Raw genomic sequence first — 23,417 nt, 5'->3', positions numbered from 1 at the left:
TTTGTATTTTCACAAACCACGCATAAGTCATTATCTCAAAACTACAAACTTTGTTGCTCAGCACATGAAAATAAACTACTTACCGTGATCTCAGACTGAGGTGATATGGTTTCTCCACTGCATGGATCTTCATGTGTAGATTCAGCTGAGTTTTAATAGAGAAACTCTTCCCGCACTGATCACACTTGTGCGGCTTCTCTCCAGTGTGGATCCTCTCATGTGATCTCAGATGTTCTGACCGACTTAATCTCTTGTCACAGTGTGAATAGTTGTAAGGTTTCTCTCCAGTGTGGATCATCTCATGTTTTTTCAGTGATGATGACTGACTAAATCTCTTGTCACAGTGTGAACACTTGTAATGTTTCTCTCCAGTGTGGATCATCTCATGTATTTTCAGAGATGATGACTGACTGAATCTCTTGTCACAGTGTGAACACTTGTAAGGTTTTTCTCCAGTGTGAATTCTCTGGTGCCGTTTTAAACAGTTTGCTGTAGTAAAAGTCTTCTCACACTCAAAGCACATGTACTCTCTCACACCAGTGTGAGTTTTCTGATGTCTATGTAAAGATTGCAGCAGTGAAAAACTCTTTCCACACACAGAACATGAATGCGGCTTCGTATGAACTGGCAGGTGTCTCTTCAGGTGTGATGCACAGAGAAATGTTCTGCCACATTGATCACATGACAACGGCTTCACTCCAGTGTGGATCTTCATGTGTTCTTTAAGATGTTGTTTGTAAATGAAACTCTTCCCACATTGATCACATGAGAACGGCTTATCTCCGGGGTGGGTCCTCATGTGTTTCTTAAGATTACTTTTGCATGAGAATCTCTTTTCACACTGATCACACATGAATGGCTTCTCTCCCGTGTGGATCCTCATGTGAACATCAAGTTGCATTTTGTTAGTGAAACACTTCCCACATTGATCACACATGTGCGGCTTCTCTCCAGTGTGGATCATCTCATGTTTTTTCAGAGATGACGATTCACTGAATCTCTTGTCACAGTGTGAACACTTGTAAGGTTTTTCTCCAGTGTGGATCCTCTCATGCGTTTTCAGAGATGATGACTGACTGAAACTCTTGTCACAGTGTGAACACTTGTAAGGTTTTTCTCCAGTGTGAATTCTCTGGTGCTGTTTTAACTTGTCTGCTGTAGTAAAAGTCTTCTCACACTCAAAGCACATGTACTCTCTCACACCAGTGTGTATTTTCTCATGTTTACGTAAAGATATCAGCAGTGAAAAACTCTTTCCACATTGATCACATGAGAACGGCTTCTCTCCGGTGTGGATCCTCATGTGAACATTAAGATTACTTTTGCATGAGAATCTCTTTTCACACTGATCACACATGAATGGCTTCTCTCCAGTGTGGATCCTCTCATGTGTTTTCAGAGATGACGATTCACTGAATTTCTGGTCACAGTGTGAACACTTGTAAGGTTTTTCTCCAGTGTGAATTCTCTGGTGCCGTTTTAAACAGTTCGCTGTAGTAAAAGTCTTCTCACACTCAAAGCACATGTACTCTCTCACATCAGTGTGTATTTTCTCATGTTTACGTAAAGATTTCAGCAGTGAAAAACTCTTTCCACACACAGAACATGAATGCGGCTTCTCCTTCATATGAACTGTCAGGTGTGTCTTCAGGGCTGATGCACAAATAAATGCTCTGCCGCACTGATCACATGAGAACGGCTTCTCGCCGGTGTGGATCCTCATGTGAACATTAAGATTGTGTTTGTATGTGAAACTCTTCCCACATTGATCACATGTGAACGGCTTCACTCCAGTGTGAATTCTCATGTGAACATCAAGACTATGTTTACTTGTGAAACTCTTTCCACACTGAGTGCAGGTGAAAGATTTCTTGGCTCTTTTCTTTAAAAAAATATTTTTTGTCTTTGAGCGACTCAATGGTTTTCCTTCAGGATTGACATGGTGTTCCTCCTTCACTTCACTCAGTTCTTCTCTCTCCTCCTTCACTTCACTCAGTTCTTCTCTCTCCTCCTTCACTTCACTCAGTTCTTCTCTCTCCTCCTTCACTTCACTCAGTTCTTCACTCTCCTCCTTCACTTCACTCAGTTCTTCTCTCTCCTCCTTCACTTCACTCGGTTCTTCTCTCTCCTCCTTCACTTCACTCAGTTCTTCACTCTCCTCCTTCACTTCCATCAGGTCTGAAATCAAAGAGAAAATTATTAAAGGGGGGGGTGAAAAACTCTGTTTCAGTCAATCTCATGTTAATCTTGAGTACCTATAGAGTAGTATTGCATCCTTTATAGCTCCAAAAATTCTTTAGTTTTATTATATTTATAAAAGAAAGACAGGCTGTACCGAGTCTTTTCGGAAAAAAAACGAGCGGCTGGAGGCGTGCCGTGTGGGCGGAGCTAAAGAATCACGAGCGCTGTTCACTGTTTACTTGCTGTGCTTACTCGCCGATAGCTAACAACACACAGGTATTTGAAGCAGTTTTACTCACCGCCTGCGGTTCAAACGCACGACCGTGACCCTTTTTTGTTGGGACTGCTCCATCCTTAAGCATTAGACGATCTGTAAATCCGGCGTCGAACTGGGCCTTATGGCAAACGTGTATGATTCACGTTTGAGGGCGTTAAACTGTGACATCTACATGTTTTCCAAAGGGGACCACGTCTTATTGTGATACCGGGGAATCTATTTTTTTTTCCTAGGATGGTAGGAGAAGACTCATGGTATTAACCCCAGTGACGGGTAGGTTTAGGAACGGAGTTGGGGTAGGTCATATATTTATATAAACAGTAATGTAACGTTAAGTCAACGGCGTTGATAAACACACTGAAAAGCGATTATGCGTGTTGATAGCACGCCAAAAATGGAAATCGAATTGGCGTGTCATACAAAAAGGAGGGAACTGATCTTCATGTGGTGTTCCTGGATCTTGCTAACGCCTTTGGCTCAGTCCCTCACAACCTATTGTGGACAGCCTTTGACTACTTCAGGATCCCAGCAGCTCTCACAACCCTTGTCAAGGCCTACTTCAAGGATGTCCAACTCTGCTTGACAACAACAGAGTACACAACAGCATGGCAACACCTGGAAGTGGGTATCATGGCCGGCTGCACCATCTCCCCACTGGCCTTCACCCTGGCCATGGAGATCATCATCAGGGCCTCTCGATGGACAGTTGGCGGACAGCGTATAAGACCAGGGCTGAGGCTGCCACCGCTCAGAGCCTACATGGATGACCTCACAACTCTCACCACGACTAAGGTTTGCACCGTGCGGCTACTAAGAAAGCTCCAGGAAAACATTGAGCGGGCTCGCATGAAGATCAAGCCGAGCAAGTCTAGAAGCATCTCCATTATCAAGGGGAAGCTGTCAGACCACCGATTTCACATTGGCGAGGAACCCATTCCAGCGGTCTCCGAGAAGCCAGTGAAGAGCCTAGGTCGTTGGTATGATGCCCCCCTCAAAGACAAAGAGCAAGTAGAGCAGCTCAGGAGGGAGGTAGCCAGCGGCCTGGAGAACATCGACAAAACTATGCTTCCTGGCAAGCTGAAGCTCTGGTGCATGCAGTATGGGCTACTTCCACGTCTCCTGTGGCCGCTAACCCTCTACGAAGTCCCAGTCTCAAAGGTGGAGAAGCTGGAGAGACTAGTCAGCTCATACATAAGGAAGTGGCTTGGCCTTCCCAGGTGCCTCAGCAGGATCGGGCTCTACGGCAAAGGGATGTTACACCTGCCCATTTCCAGTTTGACAGAGGAGTACAAGTGTGCCAAAGTCAGACTGGAGGTGATGCTGTTGGATTCGTGTGATCCATTCGTAGCCCAAACTGCCCCCATCCTGGCCACCGGGAGGAAGTGGACCCCATTGGCTGCTACTGAGCAGGCAAAGGCAGCACTCAGACATAAGGACATCGTGGGCCGACTGCAGGAGGGGAGGAGTGGTCTTGGCCTTGGGGCGAGTACACCAGTGTGGAGCAAGGCCTCTACACCTCAGAGGCGCAAGCTGGTGGTCCAGGAGATATGTCGGGAGGAGGAAGCAGGAAGGTGCGCCCAAGCTGTGGCGCAGGCAAAGCAAGGACAGTGGATGGCATGGAAAGGAGTGGAGAAGAGGAAGATCTCCTGGAATGAGTTGTGGGAGATGGAGGCATTCAGGGCAAGTTTTACCATCAGGGCTGCCTACGATGTCCTGCCTTCCCCCGCAAACCTTAGCCAGTGGTATGCCGAAGACCCCACGTGCCCTCTATGCCCAAGTCCAGCAACACTGAAGCACATCTTAGTGGGATGCAAGACCAGCCTCACCCAAGGCCGTTATACCTGGCGGCACAACCAGGTGTTAAAGAGTCTTGCAGCAGTACTAGAAAGTCGATGGACAAGTGTGAATGCCCTTCCTCTCCCGTCTTCCCGGTGGCAGCCGACACCATTTGTTCAGGAAGGCGAGGGTCAAGCCAGCTTCACCACCACAAGACCAGACACTGGCCAGCTGGGCAGAGCACGGGACTGGAAGCTGCTGGCAGACTTGGACAAGAAACTCATCTTCCCAGCTGAGATCACAGCTACAAACCAGCGACCAGACCTTGTTCTGTGGTCAGCCACACTCAAGCTAGTTTATATCATCGAGCTCACCGTGCCCTGGGAAGGTGCAGTGGAGGAGGCTTATGAATGGAAAAGGATGAGGTACGCTGAACTTGCAGCCGATGCCCAAGAACAAGGCTGGAAAGTGAACATACGCCCAGTGGAAGTAGGTTGCAGAGGGTTCGTAGCCACCTCAACATCCAGGCTACTCAGGGAGATGGGAGTGCGAGGGAAGGCCCATCGGCAGACAGTCAAAGAACTCTCCAGGGCTGCTGAAAAGGGGAGCCAGTGGCTGTGGATGAAGAGAAAGGACTCCACCTGGGCCCTCGGTGAGTAGATGGCACCTAGGAAGTGAACCTGGGACGCTGGGATTCACTGCTGAACCCTCTGGAGGTGTCGTGGGTATATCAGCGAAACACAGATGAAGAAGGGGAAAGACTTGATAACCCTAAGGGTGGCCTCACTCATTTGACCATCCCACGGACTTCCATCGGTGCCCCAAGTACTTATTGAGGGATATCAACATCTAGTCCTATACAACAGACCATACACCATTTCATGAGATCAGTCTGCAGCAGGATAATGCACCATGTCACAAAGCTTGAATCATTTCAAATTGGTTTCTTGAACATGACAATGAGTTCACTGTACTAAAATGGCCCCCACAGTCACCAGATCTCAACCCAATAGAGCATCTTTGGGATGTGGTGGAACGGGAGCTTCGTGCCCTGGATGTGCATCCCACAAATCTCCATCAACTGCAAGATGCTATCCTATCAATATGGGCCAACATTTCTAAAGAATGCTTTCAGCACCTTGTTGAATCAATGCCACGTAGAATTAAAGGGATACTTCAGGATTTAGCATTAAGCTTTGTATTAGTAGAAAACCTGTAGTATTTTCGAATTACCATGCTTTCCACCCTCATATCCCCCTGAGACAAGAGATTTATGTATTTTTTGTCTGGAAAAAATCCTCCGATGACGCAAAAATCGTCATTTTGCGTCATCTGAGGATTTTCTGGCCAGAGGCTAAAGACTACAGCCAGTAGGAGGAGCTGTCCCGCATGTTTTCAACCCGCCCATAGAGGGATCTCACTCACAGAATGTACACAGTGTCAGCCGTCTTTCTTTGGAAGCTAAGCTAGCAGGCTCTTGTTCTGTGGAGAAAGCTGAATAGTAGGAGAAAGCTGAGTAAGTAGGGGTTACCATCTTCCTTTTCCCGGACTTGTCCGGCGGGCGAGAACGTTCAAAATGTCCGGGATTCGGCTTTTGCGTTCTGCGGGCGCCATTCATTGTTTACATGCACACCTTTTGTTTCAGTCTAACTGAATCCATTCCGATTGGTGAATCTGAATGTAGTGTTTACATGAACGCTAAACAAGAGATCGGTTGATGTGAGTTTTACCCTTGCTAAGAAAATTCCCGCTTCTCCGTGAGAGATGCGAGACCCGGCGCGTCTCAGTAACGACGCCACCAGCCTCGCGCCATTCTCCCGCGGCCGTCAGCCTCGTCCTGCTCGCCACAGTAAACATGATGAATGAATGGCGACTGTAGAACGCAAAAGCCGAATCCCGGACATTTTGGGCGATCTCTAGAGATTCCTGGCAAACTCATCACGTAGGCTAAGTTAACCTTGTTGTTTTCAACTGCGCACTCTTACCGGTAGGCGTGGCCTCCTAAGGCAGCGAAGCCTCCTAAGGCAGCGAAGCAAGTGCATTCTGGGAGTTGTTGTCTTTCATCCACATAAGCCAAACATACATTTTCTGGCTTTTCTCAGTCTAGAAAGCTCCACATTCAAAAATTTCTTCACATTTCTTCAACTTAAATGACCTATTTTAAATACACATTCATCTTCCCAGAGGTGAAGTATCCCTTTAACCCCCTGAGGTCGACGATATCACCGGCGATACCAGCTCGCTTTTATTTTATCAGTGTAAAAGAAACTCATAAATACTCTGTTGACTTTGATTTTCAATAGGAGTTTCATCAGAGACAATTTATATAAGAGACATGCCACTTCCTCAATCCTCAATACAACTATATAAGGAAAACCCGTAATGGCAAAGATGGTGGCTGTATGCACATGTCCCGCCCCTCCCGCTGGAAAGCCAATCATCTGCTTTTAACAGTCAGCAGCTGACCACTAAGGAGCGAATGTACAGTGACGTGACATAACTGCCATATTCAACCTGTGCTTTCGCGTTGTGACTGGCGCTGAGCCAAAGACAGACCAGCTCAGCACTTGTCATAGGCTATATCACAACTGTTCAGTGTTTTTAACCACATGTTTATTTTAGGTTTCAGACATTTAAATACATGTAATTGTTTAAGTGCTGGCACAACACCGGCATTCTGGATAGAGACGTAAATTAAGTTGGTATCGTGAACGTGAACCCTTGCGCATGCGTAGTAAAAGTATAACCTGTGGGGAAAAAGGTGTTTTAAACCTTATTTTGGGGCAAAGTCATCAAACTTTTTCAGCGATTTTTATCATATTTTACTGCTGTTTCTATACATGCAGTTTTTATGTCCCGGTGACCAGTGCAAAGTGCAGTTCTGACTCTCTGCCCATTCATTTAGATAGGAGCCTGGTCTTGTTAGTCCGAAATAGCTGCCCGGAGGCGTTGCCAAGATGGCGGCCGAGTGGCACGACTTGCCTAAAAGGACTTTGGTTTCATACATCAATCGATTCTGTTAAATGTGTATTATTTTTGTGTCTCGCAGCGCTGTGAGGAATAATGAGGAATACGAGGAAAAAGAGCTGAGGAATACTAGTAAGTTTTTCCTTCTCGGGTTTCTGTTAATGAATGAATGAACGGCATAGATGCGCGCTGTTTACCACAGCTGGCAAAAAACAGTATTACGTGACAGTTCTCCAGTATGGACAGCGCTCTAAAAAAAGCACTAAAAGACTTTCAAACTTTCACAGAGACCTCAAAACAGAAAGTACAAATCCTTTCTTTAAAACGAATTTCGTTTTGTATCAATTGTATCTTAATTTTAATATTTTTTTCATTAACAAATTTCCTGGATTTAAAGTAAATATAGGCTAGCAATCACAACATAAGGTGCTTGAACTGGAGATCATAACCAGACCGTAGCCTACTCGCCTCATGTCTAAAAAATGTGAAATATATTTACAGAAAGCTGGTTCTAAACAAAACCAACCAAAACAAAAAACTATGTAGCCTAATAAATGTGCATTTCTCCGGTGCGTTCACTAGCCTACTGCGAAGATTGCGAGACAAAAGCCTATCGTCAACTTCATCTTTGCCAGAAGTTAAATTTAAATCGCGTGTGTGAATGAATGATGATGTTTTAGCAAACTGTATTGCTATACTGAGATGAGTAAAAATCGACTGAAATATGTTGAAATAAAATGTAGGCTATTTGTATAAGCAACGTATTAAACTGCAAATTAACATTTATATGCCCTAATATTTCATGAAAACAACGTTACAGTCAGGCGAAATATGAAAGACATTTTGTTTAGTAGATTTGGGTACAGATTTACTGTAGAATATACTGCCTCGTCAAATAAGCTTTTGTTTATCAATTTCTATATATAAAATAGCCTACTATTTTTGTCAAAAATAAAGTCATCAACTAAGATGTTAGCTGTTCCAATGTTGGCTATATTCAAAGTAATGAATACATAGATAAAATGTTGGCCTATAATCTTTTTTTTTTTTTTACAAAGAAAGAGTACACTTGAAATATTGTTGAAATTGTAATTATTGTTGTAATTGTAACCTTTTTAATAAAATAGCAAAACATATTTAGAAGATAGATGTAAGCAAAATCTTAAATGGTCAATATAATCTTCTTCTAAATATCTTTTGTCCTTGCATTGTGGCTCAGTCAGTTTCACAACTGAGTGAATGGCTCATCATTATGCAGAGTGGGTGGGACATTGTTTTCTAAGGTGTAAACCACTCCTCGTTCACGCCCCCCTCGCATATTGGCTTTCCAAGCAAAACCTGTTTTACATCAATTTAAATCAATGTATGGTTTTATGTGAACGAGAAAGCAAGACTATTTTCACATAATTTTGAAGAAAAAACTCTAGGCGAGGACATCCATTAGTCAAAAGTCTTATTGACACATATTTACTATGTGTTTTGTGGCCTTATTTCAGAAATTTTAGTTTTTAGTTTTTTCAATATCCATGCATAAACATTATTCTCTCAAAAATGAAAACATGTACATACACGTGGCTCACATATTATTGTAGCCATGTTTGTGCTTTATAGAGTGAATTTACACCTTTGCCATTAATATGTTTATAAGCAACTGAAAAAAGCACAAATGTCAGGGCATGTCAGAACATCTCAAGGGCCCCAAAAACAGCCTAGACCCCAGAGGGTTAAGGCAGTTCTGAAGGCGAAAGGGGGTCAAACACAGTAATAGTATAGTGTTCCTAATAATCCTTTAGGTGAGTGCATTTTGACACCAACTTTGAGACTGAAATTTATTTGACTAAAATTATTGATCGTTAATTATTAATGGACGTTCACACTAGACTTTACCTTGCACTGACTTCCATTCATACGCATGTGAAAGTGGGACACCAGAGCATTTCTTAAAACTGTGACACACAGGAAGTGACATCATCTGGGCGCTTCCTACTGCATGATGGGAAGACAAGAAAATAATATCAATCCTTTGTCTCAGTTTTTACACAAACTGTAGCATTGACTGTATTCATCAACCCTGTTACCAAAGTTACTCCAAGAAGAATCTCTATAAATATGAACAACATATGATATTTGACAAATACAACTTTATTAGTAACTTGGTGTTTACTGATTATGTAAAATAAAAGTTACAATAGTATTTAGCTTGATCTGATGTTGACAATAAATATAAAATTCTCAAACCTTCCTCTACTGACCATTTGTTGAAAAAACAAAAAACAAACCCATCAGGGCTCCAGATTGTGACCAATTGGTCGCATTTTTGCAACCATTTTTCCTGCCGGTGTGACCAAATATTCATTTAGGTCGCGCTGATGCGACCATAGCGTTGCTAAGCAGCGAATGCAAAAAAAAAAAAAAGTGAAATGAAAATGCACTACTCATTTAAGCTTCCGTTTATTATACCATTTATTATTTCGGACCAATCATAGACAGCGCAGCGCCCCAAACTTACCAGTCGCGGGCCGATCTCGATCACACAACACTGTTACTAGGAGATCCAGACTCTGGAGATCCAGTGAAGAAATCAATTGAATTCGCTTCAGAATTAATATCATCATCGCTGCGAGTTCCAGTGAGAAACATTCCAATTCAACTAACTCTAACCCATAGATATCAGATCAAACAGCGCTGATGTGGAAACAAGAGAAACACTTATAGAAGGCTTTCAGTCCACAAATCAGCAACATTCACCATGTTGAATGTTTAGGCTAGGAATTTAGGCTAATGTAGTAACTCTACCCATAACTACTTGGTTACTAACATAACCTCAGTTCCCTGAGATGAGGGAATGAGTTTTGCGTAAGGCTAGCTTACGCTATGGGAAAACCTCTTTTTCTCCAGAATATTGAAGCAAACATTTTATTGGTGATTAACACTTACACTGAGAGAATCTTGGCCTGGTACCTTCAAGTTATAAAACTTCACAAATGTGGACAGCGAGGCCCAGCCAGCCGCCGAACAAATGTCCTCAATGGGTATTCCACTGGACCAGGCCCATGAAGAGTCCATACCTCTCGTGGAGTGAGCTCTGACGCCCAAGGGGCAAAGAAGGCCTTTGGACTTATAAGCTAGCGCGATAGCATCCACTATCCAGCGCGACAGTCTCTGCTTTGTGACGGCTAAACCTTTAGTGCAGCCGCCAAAGTATACAAGGAGCTGCTCTGACTGCCTAAATGAGGCAGAACACTCCAGATAAATCTCCTGAGAGCCATTACGAGGCAGAGTAAATACACATCACTCTCATCATCTGGCGAGGATAGTGCCTTCAGGGAAATGACCTGTGCTCTGAATGGAGTGGAGAGTACTTTAGGAACATAACCTTGCCTCGGTTTAAGGACGACCTTGGAGTCGTTTGGCCCAAATTCCAGGCAGGAGGTGTTCATATATAATGCTTGTAGATCACCCACTCACTTGACTGAGGCGAGTGCCAGCAGAAAAGCAGTTTTGAGAGAGAGCAAATTCAGGTCCACAGTCCGAAGCGGCTCGAAGGGGGAGCCTTCATGGCCTCCAGGACTTTAGAGAGGTCCCAGATAGGCACAGACGGGGAGCATGAAGGGTTTAATCTCCTAGTGCCCTTGAAAAAACGGACAATGAGGTCGTTCCTTCCCAGTGGTTTGTCGGCTACCAGTGCATGAAACACTTTTATGGCTGCCACATAGACTTTGAGTGTGGAGGGGGTGCGACTGAGTGATCCAGGAGCTCTTGTAAAAATGCGAGCACACTCGGTACTTAAAACGAACGAGGGTCTACGTTAGTGTAGCACACCAGCTAGAAAACACTGCCTATATCTGAGTGTACAGGCGTCTTTGTTAAGGGCGCTCTAGCTTCCAAAATGGTTTGCAGCACTCTATCCGGGATATACCCGGGTACCTGTTGAGGGGCCATGCATAAAGGGCCCATAAGTCGGGATGTGGGTGCGAAATTTTCACGTTCGCCTGTATGAGATCTTTCCTCTGTGGAATTGGCCATGGTGCTGTTTTCAGCAGCTTTATCAGGTCTGGGTACCATGACTGGGTTCTCCAGAGGGGGGCTATTAACAGCACTTCACATCTTCACTCCCTGATCCTTTCGATGACCTGTGGTAACATCGTGACAGGAGGGAACGCGTACAGAGAGCGGCTCGGCCAGTCGTGGTCCTGTTATTTGTTAAAAATATTTGGCAGTGAGCGTTGTTCTGAGGCGAAGAGGTCGAACTACGCCCTGCCGAAGACATCCCCACAGCAGCTGAACCGTTTGTGGGGGAGGAGACCATTCCCCTGGAAGAACATTGCGTCTGGATAACATATTCGCACCATGGTTCAGAATGCCTGGCAAATGCGCCGCCTTCAGCAAGCACAGGTTGTGCTGGGACCAGAGAAAAAAAAAATTCTCTGCCATGCTATGCAGGTTGTGTGACCTGAGACCACCCTGGTGGATTATGTACGACACCACTGCCCGGTTGTCTATCCGGACCAGGACGTGGTGGTATGGGAGAAAGGCTTTTAAGGCTAAGGCTACCGCCTTCATCTCTAGACAGTTTATGTGTAGGCGTTTCTCTTCGTGAAGGTACGGGGCGCTAGGGACAGGCCGAATGCTAGTACTGTGTACTGATAAGCCTGCTCTTCGAATGCAAACCTCAGGAATGGTCTGTGATGGGGTGCTATCTGGATGTGAAAATAGGCGTCTTTCAGATCTACTGAGAAAAAAAAACGATCTCCCGGGCCAATATGTGCGAGAATTTGTTTGGTTTTCAACATCCTGAACGGACGAGTCATAAGCGCTTTAAGTGTCTGAGATCTAGAATGGGTCTGAGACCGCCATTCTTTTTGGGGACGAGGAAATAGTGTCTGTAAAAGCCTGACTCGCTCTGTAACATAGGAACTGTTTCGACAGCTCCCTTTTCCAACAGTTTTGACACTTCGGTAAGGAGAACGTGGGCCACACCCTTTTCAACCGTTGTCTCGACCTTGGCTCGAAAGTGTGGAGGTCTGCAAGCAAACTGGAGCGAGTTTGCTCATGAATGTTCAACACCCATTTTGATATTTCGGGGATAACCTCCCAGGCTTCGGCCCTCATAGTTAGGGGTTGGATGAAGACAGGACCCGGGTCGCTGTGAGAGAGGTCTACCACTGCCTTGGTGAGTACGCGGAGTAGTTCTGTGTCGGTATTGGTCCTCACGCTTTTTTGTATGGATGGAGGGGGGCCGGAAACAGACCCCGCCCAGTCGTCGCAGTCCGAAGCCTGATCCTTTTCCTCTTCTTCCTAGTCCGAAGTCCTGAACAACACGAGGTCCTCCGCTCACAGAGAGGGTCGCTGGTCGGCCGGTGTAAACAGGACTGGCGAGGGAGACCGCTGGAGAGAGACCGAGGCACCCGGGGACTGAGCCGGCGTGAGCACGCTCGTCTCAGCTCGCTCAGGCTCCCTTTGTGAACGGCGCTTCTTGCGCGGCTCAAGCAAAGGGGCGGGAAGCGGGTCGTCATCGGTGAAGCAGGCGAGTCGAGCCGGCAGAGTGGTAAGATCCATCACATCACATTCCGGGCAGCTGCCCTTAGCGAGTGCAGCTCGGCGTGGTCGCGGCCCTGGCAGGAAGCGCACAGAATGTGGCGGTCTCCACCGACGACTGGGCCTCTACACGAGGCACGTGTGGTGCGAGGCATTTGAAACAACGCCACGGAAATATAATCTTTTAGAGTGTGAACGCATGCTGAATGAAGCCGGCATCCGCTGAAAGCCGTTTCGACGGCGACGAGTGCTTCTATTCCGGAGGTCAGCGAAGTGCACAAGTCGCTGAAGGAGTAAAAATCTGGAGCACCTAAGCGAGGTCAGCGAAGTGGAGAAGTCGCTGAAGGAGTAAAAATCTGGAGGACCTAAGCGAGGCACGGCAATATATAGCCTCTGACCACGCCCATACTGGCGGGCTCTGACGCACTAGGCGTCCTGATTGGTTCACGCATCAAAGCCGCCTCACCATAGGTTCGTGCAGTTGCCGCAGCACAGACAATGACGGCTCTCGCACTCAGTTGTGCTCGCTGTGAAGCTGCACGGCATTTTAAAAAAAAGTTTGCTTCAATATTCTCGAGGAAAGGAGGTTTTCCCATAGCGTAAGCTAGCCTTACGCAATACGAGAGACCTCTCGAAAGGGAACTATGAATTGTGACAGAAATAGTCAAAGGCTTACAAGTACTACACATCTTTTTCCAGCACTTCAAAACTATAATATCATGTGATATTTTTAATGTGATGACACATTTTGTTCATCCTTCAAAGATTCCACTAAAACCAAACATTTTAAGATGTAGGAAAACTCTTATTTAAACACTAAATTACCATTGTAAACAGTAGGATGATTATTGGCTATTTTCACTCCCTAATGTCAAATTTTTCACTCATTTTGCTTTTAATTATATATAGATATCATTCCGCAAAGTGATGATGTAACTGACCATTACATGGCAACTTGCATATTACGTACCCCGGTAATATATCATGCTGCGCCGTGTTATCGATTAGGCAGAACAATCCTTCCATCCACCATAGATAATTTTTCAAATTGCTTATCGGATCTGTCTCAGCTGCTGCCTGAACCTATACAAGGGTGAATGACGGATAAGGATTTAAAATGTGAAGAAAAATAAAACTGGCAAAAAATTAAAATTGTAGGACTTTCTATACTTATTAGAGTGTTGTGTATGTAATGCAATGATATTTACACATTTCAAGAATGTAATTAACCATTTTTTTGGTGAATCAGATCTTTTTCCCCATGAAAATGTCATTCCTGGGTAACGTAATGAATTTTAAAATTAACTACATTTCTACCATTGTTGGCATATACAAATGTACTGATCTCTATATTTGGAGCTCAACAAACAATTAGTGCTCAGAAAACTACATTTTAATCACAATTAATATAATAAATTTGGGATTTCATATAGACATGGGCTCATTTTTGGCTGCTGATAACTCAAAATTCAGAACCAAATAAAAAAAAAACCTGGAAAATGTTTAAAAATGTTTTCCAATAAAGTAAATAAGACTTGTTTTATCATTAACTCAACAAAAAACTGAATTGTGTAATCTGACACACAAATATGGGTTAAATTAATTGCCCGTGTCATTGTTAGCCGGAATGACATTCTGTTAGCCGGAAGGACATTCTGCAATATTTTTCAGGATTACCATAAAAACCATCCTCAGTATCATTTTTCTTTCCAACACTCAAACTTGAAACAAAGTAAGAGACACTGACAAGTTTTTAATGATTTAAAAATCTGTAAAATTTATAGTAAATCTGTAAAATTATAATGCTTAAAGGGGGGGTGAAATGCTCATTTTCACTCAATCTCCTGTTAATCTTGAGTACCTATAGAGTAGTATTGCATCCTTCATATCTCCAAAAAGTCTTTAGTTTTATTATATTATATTAAGAAAGATAGGCTGTACCGAGTCTTTCCGGAAAAAAACGAGCGGCTGGAGGCGGGCCGTGTGGGCGAAGCTAAAGCTGTGCTAACGCGCCGAGCTAGTAACAAAACACAGACAATAGAAGCCGTTTTACTCACCGAACCTTTATCATTGTGACTGCTCGATCCTTAAGCATTAGACGATCTGGCGTTTGTTTATAAAACAATCATCGTCGAAATGCAGGGAACAAACAGCTACACAACTCCGTTTATGCTCAGGAAAAACAAACTCCATCCACTGGTCCCTTAACGCCGGGTTCTTTGGGAATCTGTGCAGGGTTGTCTTGCCCTGGCAACCAAAAACACACTTCTTTGGTGACATTGGCTTCCCAAAAGCCGGGCAGGGCGCTTTGATGGCGAACTGCTTTCGCTCTCTTGCTCTGGTCTAAGAGTGCCCGCGATCGCGATCTTACCGGAGAAGTGCCCTTAGGACCCATATAAGGAAATTCCGCTACATCTGACGTCACACATGCCCATACTCGAAAAAAACTTTCCGAAACTTGTGACAAACCGGAAGGACAATTTTTGGCACAGAAATACTCCTTCAAACGTACAATTTAATTTTTGAAACTTTGTCCATGTTTAGCATGGGAATCCAACTCTTTACCAGTGTAAAAAAACTCAGTATGCATGAAATAGCATTTCACCCCCCCTTTAATAAACAATGGCCAAGGGTATAGTCCAACACATTATACAGCTAAAACATTTAGGGCCCTATTTTAACGATCTGAAACGCAAGTAGCCTATCAAACGCGAAACGCAAGTAACTTTGTGGGCGGATCTCGCGGATCCCGACGCAAATCTAAAATGTGTTGGTCTGAAGTAGCTTCATTACTCATAGGTGTGGTTTGGGCGTAACGTGAAATAAACCAATCAGAGCGTCATCTCACATTCCCTTTAAGAGCAGGTGCGCTTGTTCCATGGCAGATTGCTATTATAACGGCGGATTTGCCAGGAGCGGTTCACAGCCGAGGAGACCGACGTTCTCGTCAGGGCCGTAAAAGAGACATTGTATGGGGATGGAGAAACCCACCCAAATTAGCTTCGGTTAAACAGGCGTATAATAATTTGGGTAAATGTGTAAGCTAGATTTATGCCTATTTTTTCACATCTTCATGGACACAACAATGATTTCCCTCATGTGAAATATTTTTCCTTGTAATAATGTATGGTTTGCAAAAATGGGAACTGCTGCTTCTGTGTAGATGAGAGAATCAAAGTGTATGCGCGTTGTGCACACGCTACATTATGGCCAAGTATGCGCCCTTAAATAGATTCTGAATAACACGCCACTGACTTTAGACTAGGTTTCTCCTGGTCAGTGGAGGAATTGTTTTCTGAAACTGCAAAATAGCTCCAGGGAACGTTTGCACCGGAACACGTCTCCTCTTTTCGCTGAACCGCCCCCGGGAGCGCAAGTTCATTCCCTAATTTACAGAAGTGCTAGCCTGGCAAGCCAGACCTACATCAAGATGTTAGGTCTGGAAACTCACCATAGTCACGGCTCAATCCGAGGGGCGGGATAAACGGCTGTCTTTCAAATTCCCTCTGCACGCAATAGGAGAGCGTTTCAACCAACCAGAGCGTTTTCCCAACAGCGGAGCTTAGTTGATAGATTCAACTTTTGCCATATCTGGCCGGCAAAACGATGAACACATCTTCCTTTTTTTAAGAATGACTTAAGTGCCGTTCTTTGCTCTTTTCTCAAAGAAAAACTTAACTCCAAGTTCTCCAGAGTCGCGGCCAAAGCCGATTCGAAAGACCGTTGTTCTCCATCAGCAGCCGCCATTCTTTGTTTTCAAGTAGCAGCAGCCAGGTAACCGTCGCAACTCTGTCGTGTATGTTAAGCCCGCCCCCACCTACTCTATACACAACGTGATTGGCCTGACCCAATCTGGGTTTTTGCAGCGAGAAGGTTTATTGAGAGTGTCTAGACTACCCTGGCTGCGAAATACATTTTGCTGCCGCTAGGGTGCGTCTAGATTTCTAGGCTACAGAAGTGCGTCTGTGGAGGGAAAAGTCCGCTGTGCACGGGTGCAAAATAGGAATGATACATGTGTCGGTGTACAAAGTCAATTGCGCTGGGTGCAAGATAGGGCTTATTAATAATGGGTAGAGTTACAAATAAGTCAAGTCAAGTCACCTTCATTTATACAGCGCTTTAAACAATTTAGATTGTTTCAAAGCAGCTTTACAGAGATAATAGGAAATTAAAGTAACAGAGATTGTTTTGGCTTTATAGCAGCTCTAGAATAAAGTTATTGTCCAGCTAAAGTTAGTTTTGATTGATTCACTTCCGTCGCAAAGATCATTAGTTATTAACTTAAGGGCCGCTAACACGACACCGTTCTAACAGAAAAGCCTAAAGTTCTTTCTGCGCAAACTTTAAAAACGCTAACCTGATGGCCTGCACATGCGTATTACGTGTTTAGATTATAGGAATGTTTATAGGAGTGTGAACCTATTTCGATTAATATTTCAAGTTTGCTTGTTACTGATACATTATCACTCCACTGAGTCATCACTATAATACCTTGCTCTCTTTTGTCCAAGATACTCAGCCCTAGTTTCTGAATCTGCGTTTATCCTGGCTCTGAACCGGCTCTGCCTCTCTTTATTAGACAGAGGCATCTGGCAGGACAGAATTGACCTTAAAACACCAGAAGATATACTAAAGCTTTAATAAAATGTTGATAATTAATAAATTTGATTACATTATTCTTAATTTGACCATTAACATTACAAAATTTTATTCAATGATAAAGACCCATGTGACTCATTGAATCATATGAAATCAAGTTGAATGACAGCAAAAATATGGCAAAAAACATACAATTATGTAAATAATGTTAATTTGAATAATATAACTATAATAACCATGCCTAAAAGTTTACAAATGTTAATTAAAAACTAGATTTTTATGCATATGTCATTCTGGATAACGGATGACATGTCCTGGCTAACAGAGGTTTTTTGTTATCCAAGAATGACATGTTGTTATCCAAGAATGACAAAACAAATATTTTTCTTTATAATCAGGCACTAACTTAACCACCTATGGAAAACTACAATTTAGCTATCATCGCTTAAGGTAATCTTTTTGATCAAATAGATAGGTTTTTAATATAAAAACATTATAAATGGTTTATCAGTGTTATCCAAAAGGACACATGATATTGCTACAAAGTGCACCAGTGACTGAAAAGGTCAAAATATCAACATTTTAAGAGACACTTATTGACCTTTGCACATTTTCTGGTGTTCCTTCAGGGTCTTCTTTTTGATACAATATTATGTCACATGACATACCAAAATGCATTATGGTGTAAAATGGTCATTGATGTCTGTTATCCAGGAATGACATTAGAGAAATCACAATTTGGGGACAAAAGTCTTTCTGTCATAAAAATGTAAATAAGCTTAGTATTATCACTATATTTGTAGGTATCGTTGAAAACATCAATACAATTATGCCCAAGTAGATTTTAAATACTTTTATTTATATTTTTTACATTTTTGTCGTATTTTTGTATTCAGATTTTAAGCCGGGACAGTTACCCGGAATGACATTTTAGGACTTTTGAGCTCAATAGTTCCTTAAAGATTAATTATTTATAATAAATTCTCACATGAGTAATTAAAGAGGGGGAAGTTGAGTCACTTATGAAGTGCATTTAAAAATGTATACATTTTTAATATTATGAATATGCTTTGGACACCAGAATTGACACGCCACGTCATTGACCCACAAACAGATGAACTAGACGAACTAACCAGCACTATGAGCACCATTCTCTCTGGAAAATTGGATATTGTTGCACATATGAAACTAAAAAAGGTCAGAGAGAATATTAAAGCACCATGGTACAACAATACTACTCGTGTTCTAAAGAGAGAAACCCGTAATTTAGAGCGTAAATGGAAACAAACTAATTTAGAGGTTTTTAGAATCGCTTGGAAAGACAGTACGTCACGCTATAAAAAGGCCCTAAAAGCGGCCAGGGCTGAGCACCTCCGCAAACTAATAGAAAATAACCAAAACAATCCTAGGTTCTTATTTAACACCGTGGCTAGACTAACAAATAAACAAGCGTCACCTGAACAAAATATTCCGTTACAGTTTAGTAGTAATGATTTCATGAATTTTTTCACTGAGAAAATAGAAAACATCAGATCCACAATTGTAAAAGTTCAATCTTCAATCGCGCCTTATAATTCAGCCTCGATTATCACCCCGCAAGAACAATTACAGTGCTTTACAACTGTAGAACAAAAAGAGTTAAATAAACTTATCATTTCCTCTAAAACAACAACATGTTTATTAGATCCCATACCAACTAAACTATTGAAAGAAGTGTTACCTGTAGTGGAAGAGCCTCTCCTCAATATTATTAACTCATCTTTAACTTTAGGTCATGTTCCAAGAACATTTAAATTGGCAGTTATAAAACCTCTCATTAAGAAACCACAATTAGACCCAAATAACCTAGCAAATTATAGACCCATTTCAAATCTTCCTTTTATGTCCAAAATATTAGAAAAAGTTGTGTCTGCCCAACTGGGCTCTTTCTTACAAGAAAACGACACCTATGAAAAGTTTCAGTCTGGATTCAGGCCGCATCATAGCACTGAAACTGCGCTCGTTAAAATCACAAATGATTTACTCTTAGCTTCTGACCAAGGCTGTATCTCAATACTAGTTTTACTTGATCTTAGGCCCCGTCCACACTACTGCGTTTTCGTTTAGAAACGGAGAATTAAAACGAATACGATCTCCGTCCACACCAGCGTTTTAGCTGCGTTTTAGAATTGATCTCCTTAAACAAAAACGCAGTAGTGTGGACGGGGCCTTAGAGCTGCGTTCGATACTATAGATCACACAATACTCTTAGATCGACTACAAAACTATACCGGTGTTCAAGGACAAGCATTAAGCTGGTTCAGATCATACCTATCTGACCGCTACCAATTTGTTTATTTAAACGGAGAAAAATCGATCATAACTCCAGTAAACTATGGAGTGCCGCAAGGATCTGTGTTAGGCCCTCTATTATTCTCAATATATAGGCCTATGCTGCCACTTGGAAATATTATAAGGAAACATGGAATTAGTTTCCATTGTTATGCTGATGACACTCAAATATATATTTCATCACGGCCGGATGAAAACGCTAAATTATCCAAATTGACAGAGTGTGTTAAAGATATAAAAGATTGGATGACGCACAATTTTCTTTTATTAAATCCAGATAAGACAGAGGTACTACTTATCGGTTCAAAAAACCACCCACAAAACCTCTCACAATACAACTTTAACATAGTAGGGTGTCCTGTTACTTTATCCTCTACAGTAAAAGACCTGGGTGTTATATTAGATTGTAACTTGTCTTTTGAAAATCATATTTCATGTTACAAAAACAGCCTTTTTTCACCTTAGAAATATTGCTAAGTTACGTAACATGCTATCAGTTTCTGATGCAGAAAAGTTAGTTCATGCATTCATGACATCGAGACTAGATTACTGTAATGCTTTATTAGCTGGTTGTCCTGCATCCTCAATAAACAAGCTACAGTTAGTCCAAAATGCTGCCGCTAGAGTTCTTACTAGATCAAGAAAGTTTGACCATATAACACCAATTTTATCATCACTACATTGGTTACCTATAAAGTTCCGTATTAATTACAAGGTATTGCTACTGACTTATAAAGCCCTAAACGGCTTAGCTCCAGTTTATTTAACGGATCTTCTATCGCCCTATAATCCATCGCGCTCTTTAAGATCACTAAATTCGAGGCTTCTGGTCATACCTAGGATATCCAGATCCACCAAAGGAGGGAGAGCATTTTCACATTTAGCTCCAAAACTCTGGAATAGCCTTCCTGATACTGTTCGTTGCTCTGACTCGCTCTCCCAGTTTAAAACTAGATTAAAGACACATCTCTTCAGCCAGGCATACATATAATATTTTAATCTTACAGTTAAATCCGGTCTCTACTTCATAAACGCCAGAGGAGAACTGGCCCCCGACTGAGCCTGGGTTCTCCCAAGGTTTTTTTTTCTCCATTAGGTCACCTGATAGAGTTTTTCGGGTTCCTTGCCACTGTTGCCTTTGGCTTGCTCACTTGGGGATACTTAATTTGATTAATCGATTCAACAGTGCTATTGATCTGCATTACCAAACGTGGATGTTTTACACCAGAAACAAACACTGATGTACTATTTTATTTAATACTGTGAAGCTGCTTTGATACAATCTGTATTGTGAAAAGCGCTATATAAATAAAGTTGACTTGACTTGACTTAATTAATATTAAGACATTATGAATGATAGTAATTAAAGTTAATCATTTACACCCTAAATTAAGCTTAGTGCTTTATTGTCAGCCCCAGCACCACCAGATACTCTCTGCAGAACTCAGTGGCTCCGGTGCCGCCGCCCTCAGATGTTAGTCTGGAGCCTGTGAACTTAAAGGAACAGACTGACTTTTTGGGACTTTGGCTTATTCACCATATTCCCCAGAGTTAGATAAGTCTATACTAGGGATGCAAATTATCGATTAATTCATTAATCATTAGTTGATTGACCTTATCGATCAATTAACGATTAACTGATAAGCGGCTATTTTCCTGAGAATGTAAATTTCTCACGGTAGCAATAGTGTCTTTAACATAAAAAGCAAAATATTGCTTATATACGGAATAAAAATGCATGTTATATTGCTCAACTTATGTTTTATTGTAACAGTTGGGATACGGTACAGATAATGACATTTATGTAGTTAAACAAAATAAATTATGCATAGAAAATTTAAATACATAAAAAAAAATGTAAAAATAATAAGTGTATTGTGATTGTCACTAACATTTTAGTAACTAAACTGAATTTTATTAGGTTTAGAGACAATATAAGATAAGTCTATACTAGGGATGCAAATTATCGATTAATTCATTAATCATTAGTTGATTGACCTTATCGATCAAGCCCCTGCCCCTTTTTTCTCAAACTGTATTGTGCCTCTCTCTGATAAATGTAAATGATAAATATTATTAAAATAAATAGTTTAATAAATAACAGTACACTTATACACCATTGCCACGAACAATAATAATACAACCAAATATTAAATATTATTTTGAGATGAGACAGAGATGAGAAGGGTATGTATGGACTTATCTAACTCTGGGGGATACGGAGAATAAGCTAAAGTCCCAAAAGTCAGCGTGTTCCTTTAAAATAAAACTGCACATTGTAAAATCTGTACGTTGTCTGTTTATTATTAAAGAATTTGTCAGTAAAAAAAGTTAGTCTGGAGCCCTGCCCAGAACATTCTGTACCATTTCATAGTTGACCTGTTTATCTAAATGTGATGAAGTGCTTGAATGTTTCTAACATGAATGTTCTTCAGCCTCATGAATGAATGAAGAATAAACACCAACCTCTTTGTTCTTCAGGATCTTCAGTGTGTTTCATTCTGCAGGGTTCTGGATCACTCATGTTCTCTCTGTCCTCTTTAATAAACTCAGTCTTTGCAGATTTCAGCTCTTCCTGATGCTCGTCTTCACTTGTAGCTGATGGGAATTAACAGCATTTATTGGGGAATTACTGTGGGAGGAGCTTCACTGATGATGTATTCCAGCGTGGGAGGAGCTGATCTGCCAAAATAAAAGATATCAATCATAAAAAAAATTTTTACAGCAGCATAATATGTCCACATTACTCTAAATCTAGTTTGATTTTGACATTAATCAAGTACTTAGATCTATCATTAAAATAATATGCGCTGAAACTAGCAATGATCATAAAACATTTCAAACTAAAGAGCATCACAAAGTAATATTGTTCAAGAGTAAAACGCTATTCATTTATTAACATGTAACCTAAGTGTTGATTTAATGTCTCACGTGGCTCGTTAATGAACTCAACATATTCTCCTCATGCTCGCTGCTGCTGCACTAAATGTTTATTTCAGAAGGAAGACGCCAGAAAAGACGCGCAAGTATCGCTGTGATCGATGAAAACAATACAGAAATGAGCCTGTCGCTTAATCAAACTGTATAAAGTGTGTGTGATGGTTGTGTAAATATGAGAAATACCGTGAACTGCTCTCCTCACCTCAGTCAGAAGACTCGACGGTGCGTCCCAAAATCTGTACTATCCGCCCTAAATAGTCTCAGAAAATAGAATCAGTACATCCCAGATCGTAGTATGTTGGTTTCAAAGATACCCGGATGGTCTACTATTTCCGGTCAGAATCTGAAGTGCAGATCGCGCGTTGGCCGAGGATTCGGTTAGAACTACAAACACGAGTGAAAAGTGCTTAAAAACTACAGACATGGAGGACGCGCGAGTCTGGCGATTATGTGGAGATGTTTAGATAAAGGGGTTTGAGTGATTAATTATCCGTTTCTAACCTGACGAACATGTATTTATTCAATGTTATCTACATTATATTGCATCTGCAGCAGCATTGTGAACTTTTGTAAAGATATGTTTAGCCAAATGTTCATAAATGTGTGGTGATTGTCCGGGTTGGTGGCCTCTGATAGTTATTGCCTACTCTCGCTCGTTACACCATGCCATTTTTTGTTTTATGCATGTTATGAGTTTCACAGAAAATACATTGTCATTTTGCTTCTCTGATAAATGTCCTTTAATTTAAGAATATTACTTTATTAACATATTAAATATTAACATATTAATATTACTAAGAACATTGTT

At 41.8% G+C, this 23,417-nt stretch overlaps 1 protein-coding gene across 6 annotated transcripts in view; it reads right to left on the bottom strand.

Annotated features, from left to right (window-relative positions):
- LOC308700393 (uncharacterized protein) overlaps window positions 1–22,947 on the bottom strand; it is a 48,823-nt gene extending 25,876 nt beyond the window's left edge. For 3 of the 6 annotated variants that reach the window (XM_081382000.1, XM_081382002.1, XM_081382001.1), the window contains exons 1-4: window positions 22,812–22,934; window positions 22,136–22,351; window positions 9,089–9,187; window positions 84–2,178 (exon numbers count right to left, since the gene is read on the bottom strand). In XM_081382000.1, coding sequence (XP_081238126.1) covers window positions 84–2,178; window positions 9,089–9,187; window positions 22,136–22,193 — 2,252 coding nt within the window. In that variant the 5' untranslated portion in view covers window positions 22,194–22,351; window positions 22,812–22,934. Of the gene's footprint in view, window positions 1–83; window positions 2,179–9,088; window positions 9,188–22,135; window positions 22,352–22,811 lie in introns of all 6 variants that reach the window. The other 3 variants (XM_081382004.1, XM_081382005.1, XM_081382003.1) reach the window with 3 other exon arrangements.
- Between the last annotated feature and the right edge of the window lie 470 nt (window positions 22,948–23,417).

This window comes from Scardinius erythrophthalmus (assembly GCF_964197995.2).
Source record: "Scardinius erythrophthalmus genome assembly, chromosome: 1".
NCBI classification, from domain to species: Eukaryota; Metazoa; Chordata; class Actinopteri; order Cypriniformes; family Leuciscidae; genus Scardinius; species Scardinius erythrophthalmus.
Note: the sequence above shows the minus strand (reverse complement) of the source record. Positions and strands in the feature narration are given on the sequence as shown.